We start from the raw sequence: 11,119 nt of genomic DNA, 5'->3' as shown, positions 1-11,119 counted from the left end.
CAAATGCAGGTACTATCCCAATTCTGTGTACAGTGAGGTAAGTGATATCACATCTATGTACAACACAAGTCTTCCAAGTAGATTTTTTAAACTTTTTTTAAAGCAATACTTTATTTATTTTTGTAACATATTGTGATCTATATTTATTTTTATTTAGGTCTTGAGGAAGATCAAGAGAGGACGGAGCAGAGACTGGCTTATATTGCTGACCATCTGGGCTTTAGCTGGACAGGTAAATCAATATAACGAATCTCTACCAAAATTGCAAGCACCCCCATGATAATAAGATGATTTGAAAATCATTGTTTAAAATTTTCTTTTGCATTAAGCTAAATATAATGTACTAATGAGTAATATTTAATACACCTGCTTGTCTGTACCGAAACCTGCTGGCCTTCAGTAAGCAAATTTTTCAAGTCAGTCGTACTGTAAGTCATTTCACTGCCCTGTCTTTTTTGCAAATCATAGTACTTTATTATCAATTGGGGGGTATGAATTTAAGACCTCATATACCAACATCAGTAAATGATATTCTACATTTCCATTTATACAGTCAATAATCTTTATCTCTTTGGACATGATTCAGAGCAGGACACAATTCTTTCCGAATCACAAGCATAAAATGTGCTCAATATAAAAGCAGCAATTGTGGGCATATGAAACTCTGCAGTGGATGCAGGGGCGTATCTATAATGGGTGCAGGGTGTGTGGTGCTCACGGGCCCCTGGGTCCAGGTGGGGCCGCACCGCACACCCTGCACCCATATTATCTAATACCTCTTCGAGGTCCCGCATCGGGTGTCTCAGCTCTGCACAAAACGCCAGAGAATGCCGCCGCTGCCATTTTTCCGGCGTTTTGCGTATGTGCAGTGAGGAGATCTCCAGGAAAATGGCGCAGTAGACTCTGGGCACAGACTAGTGCCCAGAGTCTACTGATGCTGCGGTTGCCGGTCAGCCATGTCACAGCAGGGGGCCCCTGGCTGGGAATGCACACGGGCCCCTCCTCTCTGAGCGCCCCATGTTTTTAACCATTTTAAACAGTTGTTTTGCTAATGAAATATGCATCTGCTGTAAGACTACAGTAAATCTTAAAAAAAAAAAAACCTCTCTAATACAGCAGGGACTAGATTTGCTAGATCACACATACAAAACAATACTGTATCCGCACAAGCAATGAAGTAACCACCTATCAGCATCAGTACAACTTTCACTCTTCACCGCTATAAGCTGTATATATTTACATCTGCATTCAACCACCAGCACATTTTCCTGCTTACACAGGCATATATACAGTATGTCTCTGTGTCAGTCTGCATGTGTTTGCAATAGCACAGAACATGTCCTTACTCAGTGGCATATCCATAATGGGGCTTTGCGGTGCACACAGGACTCTGGGTTTAGGTGGGACCACATTGCACACAATGCACCCATATACTCACTTCCCTGGAGAGCGGCGTTGGTGCTACAGAAGTCACCAGGAAAATGACCATTTTCCTAGAAGTTTGTGAATGCGCAGTAGATAAGTTAGAGTCTACTGCGCAACGAGAAAGGAGGGGGCTTACACAGGAACGGTACACAGACCCCCTCTTCTCTTCTGTCCTTACTGTAATTGTCCTGCATTAGACTGCCTCTTCCCTCCCTTATTATTTCTCCAGCCACAAGGGGGCATAAGTGACAGAAGTATGCAAATGTGCACAGGCGCATATACATGCTATGGGCAAAGCGATTTCTATGTAAGTTGTACTATGCAGATTGGCGTAGGTCTCGCTCTGCATTATCTCCTTTGTGTTTACTTTTGGGAGTGTTCAATTATTCCTTGCTAGGTAACATTAAGGGTTATCAAGGAACAGCACAAATGTAGTGCATATTTCTGCACTATTGCTCCCAGTTTTACAGTGAAGTGCATACGTAAAGATGGCATCTGCAGGAGTGCGTCACTTTGCACTAGGGGGACTTTAGTGGCCCAAGCGCACTCAGCTTTGCAGTAAAGTGCAGAAAGGAGATTTCTTTTTTCCAGTAAAGTATTATTTTAATGGGATAAAGGGGTGAAGAAGATCCATTTACAGGGGGATTCTCGTATTTGCGTGGCTGCACCTTTCTTGCTAATTAAAATGCAATTGAATTCACCACAACCTCTGAGGGTTTTACTAATAAAGGGATTTACATAACACTTGCTGATTTTTTAAAAGCCTCCTCTAGGAGAGCCCTGGAGGGGGCAGCCATGACAGAGGTATGATCATCATCATGGCTCTTTCCTGCTGTTAGAAGCCATGCATTGTGGTATGTTACAGTGGGTGATGGGGCTATGATGGCATGATTCAATGTGAAACGTATCATTGCATCCTCCATATGGGAGATTGGTCCACTCTTTTAGAGTCCAGGAGAGCCCCATAAGATCTTGGATGCTCCTGGGTATTCTGGGGGAGTTGGCAACAATGTGCTTTTTGATTATGTATTAAAAACAGAAATTTACTGTTTTAATTTATTCCTCACTTAAAAGTTGCAGGAGCCATTATACATTCGAACTTAATAAGCATGCCTGTTTAATGTGCCTCCTCCTCAGTTATTTGTATTTACCAGCGCCATTTGTAATTACCTAAGAAAGTATGTCTTTCTGCCCAAGTGTGATATGCCATACCTTCAGCAACTAACTCATTCTTCAGACTTTGTTGTCACAGGTTCTGAATGTGAATTAGATCAAAAGAGATTGCTTTTTGGCTCTGACCCACAAAGTATCGAGCCACAATAAATATTCCAAAATATTTCCTCAACTTACTAATACTTGATAAACTGAAATGGGTAAATTTAAAAAGTATTCATACTAGGGGTGTGCACCGGCCACTTTTCGTGTTTTGTGTTTTGGTTTTGGATCTGGATCTTTCTTCGTGTTTTGGATCTGGATTGGTTTTGCCAAAACCACCCTTCCGTGTTTTGGGTTCTGGGTTTTGTGTTTTGGATCTGTATTTTTTTTTTAAAAAAAGCATAAAACAGCTAAAATCACAGAATTTGTGTGTTTTTCTGCTTCTATGCTATCATTAACCTCAATAACCTTAATTTCCACTCATGTCCAGTCTATTCTGAACACCTCACAATAGTGTTTTTATATCCAAAAGGTTGCACCGAGGTAGCTGGATGACTATGCTAAGAGATACGAGTGGGCGGCACAAACACGTGGTCCATCTAGGAGTGACACTGCAGTGGCAGACAGGATGGCAGTTTGAAAAACTAGGCCCCAAACAGTACATAATTCAAAGAAAAAAAAGAGGTGCAAGATGGAATTGTCCTTGGGCCCTCCCACCCACCCTTATGTTGTATAAACAGGACATGCACACTTTAACAAACCAAACATTTCAGCGCCAGGGTCTGCCACACGACTGTGGCTGAAATGATTGGTTCGTTTGGGCCCCCACAAAACAAGCTGGCAATTAATCTGTCCCTGCACAAACTGGCTCTACGGAGGCAAGATGTCGTCCTCATCATCCTCATCCACCGATTCCTCACCCTCTTCAGTGTTGTGTACATCCTCATCCTCACAGAGTATTAATTCGTCCCCGCTGGAATCCACAACCACAGGTCCCTCTGTACGTTCAGGAGGCTGGTCTCCCTGGAAGAGTTGATAATTCATTTTATGAACATCATCTTCTCCACATTTTGTGGAAGCAACCTCCTACGCCTTTCGCTGACAAGGTTCCCGGCTGCACTAAACACTCTTTCGGAGTACACACTGGAGGGGGGGGCAACTCAGGTAAAATAGAGCCAGTTTGTACAGGGACCTCCAAATTGCTTCTTTTTCCTGCCAGTACAGGTACGGACTGTCTGACATGCCTACTTGGATGTTGTCACCGATGTAATCCTTTAACAGACAGACGCACGCTTGTCGCTGCTGCTTTAAGGATGCAGGTGCGGCTACAGCCCACACATTTCACAAAGACAGAAAAAAAATATATATTTTTTTTATTGTTTGTGGGGTGCACTTTGAGGGTTACACCACCCTTTAACAGACAGACGCACGCTTGTCGCTGCTGCTTTAAGGATGCAGGTGCGGCTACAGCCCACACAATTCACAAAGACAGAAAAAAAAAGAAGAATATTTTTATTGTTTGTGGAGCGCACTTTGAGGGTTACACCACCCTTTAACAGACAGACGCACGCTTGTCGCTGCTGCTTTGAGGATGCAGGTGGATCTAGACGGGATTTGGAACCGGGGACACACTACCTCCATCAATTGTCTAAATCCCACTGCACTAATGGCGGATACCGGACGCACGTCTAACACCAACATAGCAGTCAAGGCCTCAGTTATATGTTTTGCTTCAGGATGACTGCTGTCGTACTTCATCCTCATCGCTAGGGACTGTTGGAGGGTTAATTGTTTAGTAAAAGTAGTGGTGTTCCTACTTCCTCTCTGGGATGATGAACAACTCCCAGCAGCAGCAACAGTACTAGGAGGAAGTGGTTCTTGATCTTTCCCTATTTTATTTTTATCGGAGAAAGTTTGGTCCTCCAAGTTTGGTCAAGCCAGCCGGCCCTTTACTTATGACACAGGCGCACGCTTGGCACTACTTTGTTGATGCACGTGCGGCTACTGCGCACACAATTCACAAACACAGAAAATATTTTTTTATTTGGTTTGGAGTGTACTTTGGGGTTACAGCACCCTTTAACGGTCAAGCCAGCCGGCCCTTTACTTATGACACAGGCGCACGCTTGGCACTACTTTGTTGATGCACGTGCGGCTACTGCGCACACAATTCACAAACACAGAAAAAAAAAAAAAATTTTAGCACTTGGGGGGAGCACCCCTGACGGACAGAGCACCCCCTGGACAACACTACAGCACCCCTTTAGGACTGCACAGGACTTTGAAGTGGACACAGCCCCTATGGACAACTGACTGCACAACACAGTCCAGTCAGCCCCTATGGACTTTAAAGTAGTGGACACAGCCCCTATGGACAACAGCAGCACAGCACAACACAGCCAGCCCCTATGGACCTTGAAATAGTGGACACAGCCCCTATGGACAACAGCAGCACAGCGCAGCACAACACTACTTTGCACTACACTACACTACACAGCCCAGCCAGCCCTAACTCCCACCCTCCCTCTTCACTGTCCACAGCCGAGTGAGAAAATGGCGCCGACGCGGGTACCTTATATAGGATCCAAAACCCGCGAGATCCGGAAGGCGGGATGATGACGTTTTGCCTCGATTTCAGATCCGAGTCAGGCGGGAAAAGTCGAGCCTGACTCGGATCGGGGGGGCTCGGGGGGGTTCGGATTTCAGAAATCCGAACCCGCTTACCCCTAATTCATACCCATCTACACATAAGCTCAATACTGCACAGGTGGAATACTGTATATTAACTAAAAAGTAATTAATTGACTCTACCTGTGTAATACATTAGTGGTCCTAGTTTTCTGAATATCATTATAGACTTTCTGATAAAATAAAATAAAGATGGAAAATTATTGTCAGAGATATGATATACAGCACAATCTAGGGAACGGTACAGGACCATTGAAATAGAATAAACATATCCTGGAATTCAGTACAGTCCATTGCTCAAAAATGGTTCAAGCTGCCCCCTAAAACCTGTTTGCTTGACATTATAGATATGTATCAGAGAAGCTACTGCAAGGCCAACTATGATACTGAATGAGCTACAGAAGTGAGTCTGTGCAATGGATGATAATGTACACGGGTCAACAATTTTTAAAGCATTGCACAAACTGTTTATAGGAGCATAACAAAGGGAAAAACGCCTGGCTAAAAGAAGGAACACCATTGTCTGCAGTTTTCTAAACGCCATATATAAAATGGTTCAGAAATGTGCCAGAATATCTTGTGGTTTGATGAGGCTGAAGGGAAACTGTATGCTAAGAGGCATGAGTAACACAACCATACACTGCACACCTATTAGGCCACACCATGCCTACGTGGTAATATAGTGGTAGTAATATTATGTTTTTGGTGGCACAGACTGGCAGTGCTATCAAAATGATGGGCATGGGGCACAGTAAAAACAAATACTGGACATAAGCATATTACCATCTGTCAGTAAGCTCAGGATGGAAGTGTGTCTTCCAACAGGATAATGTTCTAGAGCCGACTGAACAGCAGAACTGGAGTGTCTTAAAATGCAAAACATAGATGTCCCTGACTGTAATCCCAAATGTGCTACCTGTTACTAATCCCCAACTAACATACCCCCCATTTTAAGCAATTTTGCATTGAGGAATGGGCAAATATTGAGCAATCACCATTTTAAAAGTTATGCAAAAAGACTACTGTATAACTGTAACCGGTTCCAGAGGTGGTTTAAAAAATATTGAACAAGGAGGATTAATGCTTAAATTATGTGTAGGGCTGTCCCTACTCCTCAATGCACGCAGCACAGAGGAAGCCTGGGTGCACCCTAACAGCTCCCACTGTGAGAAAAACTGGAAAGCCTTAGGAGAGGACCGGGCGCTCAGTTAAGTGTGGGATCGGGGGCAGGGGAAAGTGGCAGGATTGTGATGGAACAGGGATTAAGGTGGTATGGTGCCTGTACAGTAGGGGGGACGGGGAACAGCAGGAGATTGGGGCCAAGTGGGGCGGGAGACATATTCCGAAACTATTATACACAATATGACCCTTGCCAGATGAACCTACAAAAAACAACAAACAGACATTGAGAGGGTGCTAATAGCATAGAACAGAGGTTCCCAAACTCCTCCATTACAGTCCACGGTTTAAGGATATCCATGCTTAAGCATGGGTAACTTAATTAGTACTTCAGTAAATAGCATTTAATCATGTGGACTCAAGCATGGATATCCATAAAACCTGGACTGTAATGGCAGAGTTTGGGAACCTCTGTTGTAGTCAGGGCCGAATTAAGGCATGCGGGGGCCCTGGGGCAACTGAGTTGTGGGGGCCCCCACCAAGCCACATAAAGCCTACCCCCCTCCCCGCCACACGTTGAACAAGCACACACATACAGTATAATATATATGTAGCAAACATATATATTTTATATAACATACACACTACAACACACATATACAGTATACTAACACATTTACATACACAGTATACACACACTAGCACATATATACACATTAACACATACATACACACTAACACATACACAGTATACACACACTAACACATACTGTATATACAATAACACACACACATATATATACATAATCACATACATACAGATATATACACACACATACACAGTATACACACACTAACACATACTGTATATACAATAACCCATATATACACAAACACATACATACACAGTATACACACACTAATGCATACTGCATATACAATAACACATACACATATATACACATACATACACATATATAAATAATAAAACAGTACACATACATCACTTCATTAGGCCCCGCCCCCATTTTGGCACCTGTAGAAGGGGGAATTGGTCCGTCAGGGGAGGTTTCTAGGTACTCAGAAACCCCCCCTGCGTGCTCTAGTTGTGGGGGCCCCTCTGTGCATGGGGGCCCCAGGATGACCGCCCCTTTCACCCTCCCCTTAATCCTGCCCTGCTTGTAGTATATTAAATACCAGTTGCAATAAACGTCTTTAAAATATATATGCATACTATAGATAATGCTTGAAAAATTGCTTATCTGAGATTTCTTTATATTCCTTTACCCTAATCGACCTCGAAGTACAACGGCAATTTTTGTGGGCCTGAAACAACACCCTTTCACCAAAAAGGACCAAAAAAGGCCCAAAGCCAATCAGGGTTGTACGTTTGTACAACTTATTGTAAAACATAGGATTTAAAAACCTTACTTAAAAACAGTGAACATTCACATCTAACAAGACCTCTTATTGAGATTGAATGGTACCTCACACTACCCAGGATGCGAACCCCGGTTGGGTGCAAAGTCCTCCACAAGTTTCCAGTCAAACATCCAACGTATATATAAATTAGAAGACATAGGGCGCACACTCGTGAGTAGCAGGGCCGGATTAAAGCTTGTGGGGACCCCAGGGCAACTAAATTGTGCTCCCCACAGCCACACTTTACATGTAGTCTGCGCTACGGCAGCTCCGGGATTCAGGACTCTGGAGAGTCATCATGTATGTCAGGGCCGAAACTAGGATTTTTGTCACTCGGGGCAAGACAGTAATTTGGCATCACCCCTGGTAATGCCCCCTGCTGCAGTGCACCTATAGTAATACACCCTGAGGTAATGCCTCTGTAGTAGCTCCCCCATAGTAATGCCCCTGTAGTTCTGACCATATAGTAATGCCCCTGTAGTAGTGCCCATATAGTAATGCCCCTGTAGCAGTACCCGTATAGTAATGCCCCTGTAGTAGTGCCCATATGGTAATGCCCCTGGTACTAGTGGCCATATTGTAATGCCCCTGTATTAGTGCCCATATGGTAATACCCCCATCGTAATGCCCCTGTAGTGCCGCTTACACAAAAAAAAAAGAAGCTTAACCTTAAACACCGCTCCTAGGTCCGCCGCCGTCCGGTCCACCCAGCTGCTCCTTGGAACTATGGGATCGAGACGTCATGACGTTTCTCCCATAGTGCCTGTGGGGAGAACCAGAAGCTGGAGTTCAGGAGGTGCTGCAGGGAAGGAATGAGATGCCTGCTGGTAATAAAATGTCAGCGGACGTCCGGCTTGGAGCCCCCCTGCGGCACCGGGCTGGAGGACACTGAAGGCAGGTGCAGTGGCACCCCCGTGCATGTGCACCTCCAGCCCCCCCCCCCTAGTTGTGACCCTGTGTATGCGACCCTGCCAGTGTGCCCCAATGCCGTGGCCGCCTTCATGCTGCTACCGCCGGGGCAAGGGGCGTGTGTGCACGGACGTCATCATGTGATCATGCAGCCCATGCCCTGCTGCAGCCGCCTTTACACCGTAACCACCGACCACCTGGGGTGTGTCCATTGACTCGGGAGAGTCAGTGCACGTTAGTCTGCCCAAAACTCAATTGCCCATGCCACGGCCGCCGATTCACTGGGAGGGAGCAGTGTGATGATGATGCTCACAGTGCTCAGGGCTGCTGCCCAGTGTAGCCACCTCATCAGCGTCGCTGACATGTCACCCGACGCAGATGAGGGGACTCAGTATCTGCCCTGCGCTCTACAGCCCTGCGCTGTATGCGTCAGCACAGTCAGTGCTGCATACAGCGCAGCACGACTGCAGAATACAGCTGCGGCAGCTGAACCCCCATCCGGGAACAGGTGCCGGGCACCTGTTCTCGGTAGGGTCACACCAACACCTGGGCTGCCGCCACCCCTGTCACCCCTCCCTTAATCGGACCCTAGTGAGTAGTATAAAAGCAATAATTTTACTTAATAAAAATCATGTACATCTAAATAAAGAGTAGTCAGTATATCACTGCTCAGGCACAGGCACTGGATTAGACGCACAGTCACTTGTAGCGCTACACGGAGAACCAGCGCCCTGTGTCCACATTTTAAGCTGCCAGACTCTTTCCTGGTGGCTGTGCAGCTAATCCTATGCTTGTTATGCAGTGCCCAGTACCCACCCTGAAAGGCCCATTTCACAGAAAGACAGATCCGTCAAAGATTTGTCCGACTCAGAATAGGATATAGATATGCAAACATGCGTAAATTCACAGCTGTATGCCAAAATTTGCTATTTGCTTCCTTGCACAGAGATCCATACGACTCAGAAGAAGTACGTCAATGTTCCTTTTTTTTTTTTAGTTCTTGGCATCTAATTCAACTGTTTAAATGATTGTCTGCTTAATTTTATATTACACTTTGCAGAGGTTAAATCATACTAAACAGTAGTATATTATTAAAATATAGTATGTGCTTAATGTATAGTAAAAGCTTCATTTATTGAGTAACCAAAAACACTTGGGAGTAGATTTACTAAAGTGCAGGTTTTTAGAAGTGGAGATGGTGCCCATAGCAACCAATCACATTCTAGCTTTTATCTTCTAGAAGGTGCTAGATAAATGTTAAGTAGAGTCTGATTGGTTGCTATGGGCAACATCTCCACTTCTAAAGCCCTACACTTTAGTAAATATACCCCCAAGCTTTTAAAAATGATTTACTTTTATTATTTATATTAACAACTCACTAATAAATTGAAATTAATAAAATTCCTAAGGCAGCGCAGAGAAAACATTGCAAAATCATACAGAATTTTTTTTTTGAAGTAACATGAACGTTTGCGTGGTTATTGTAACAGCACTCAACTGCTTTTTATAGAACTACTGTGTGGGTGGTTAATGTAATTTATAAGATTCAGACAGAACCTTGCACACTACTATAAGTTGAGCTATCCAAGCGGGATCATTTTTCTCATTTTTACTTGTACCCCATAGAGGTGCGAGCAACAACGAGCAAGGTTCTTCCTCCTGTAAGCAACCATAATGTGTGCGAGCGCACATTGCACAAGGGTCAGATGGTATGTTTCAGCAGAAAACTCGGGCAGTATTACTGTCTGCTATCCAGGTAGTATAGAAGCAGAGCACATGTTATAATCATTTGCTAAACATACACAATTTCATTGTTCTTGCTGGTCTTATATATGTTGCCCAGTATGTATTTTGTAACTAGATCCTCTTAGAATACGTATTGTTTTTAATGATCTATTACAGAACTAGCCAGAGAGCTGGATTTCACGGAAGAGCAAATTCACCAAATACGAATTGAAAATCCAAATTCCCTACAGGATCAGAGCCATGCATTGCTAAAATATTGGCTTGATAGAGATGCAAAACAAGCAACAGGTAATTCATGAAACACAAATAAATTATTGTTGATCGCACGAAGAGCAATAATCAAGATACAAATTCTTCATATTTTCTATTTTAAGATTAAACCTGTGGTCTAATGTTATTAGTGTCATTGGCACAAGAGGAGCAGGATTTTATCCATAGCAAAGGTCAGGATGACCAGCCCTATCTAATCTCTTATACTGGGTACATACTATGCAATATGTCGTTCAATCAGCCGATGAACAACAAATCGTTTAGTGCATTGGCTACTGTGTACAGACAATATGTCTGTGAAAGAAGTCGTTCACAGTAATATTGCATTGGCCCTGCAGCACAGCCAATGTTGATATATCTTGCAGACAGGGCCGGCAACATAAAT

At 43.9% G+C, this 11,119-nt stretch overlaps 1 protein-coding gene across 14 annotated transcripts in view; it reads left to right on the top strand.

The window, feature by feature from the left end:
* The window catches only part of ANK2 (ankyrin 2), a 696,877-nt gene that overhangs the window by 639,727 nt on the left and 46,031 nt on the right, over window positions 1-11,119 (top strand). For all 14 annotated transcript variants that reach the window (XM_088448313.1, XM_088448312.1, XM_088448319.1 and 11 more), the window contains 2 exons: window positions 158-232; window positions 10,621-10,752. In XM_088448313.1, coding sequence (XP_088304439.1) covers window positions 158-232; window positions 10,621-10,752 — 207 coding nt within the window. The remainder of the gene's footprint in view (window positions 1-157; window positions 233-10,620; window positions 10,753-11,119) is intronic.

Source organism: Taudactylus pleione, unplaced genomic scaffold (assembly GCF_031769625.1).
Source record: "Taudactylus pleione unplaced genomic scaffold, aTauple2 ptg000454l, whole genome shotgun sequence".
Classification (NCBI taxonomy): Eukaryota; Metazoa; Chordata; class Amphibia; order Anura; family Myobatrachidae; genus Taudactylus; species Taudactylus pleione.
Note: the sequence above shows the minus strand (reverse complement) of the source record. Positions and strands in the feature narration are given on the sequence as shown.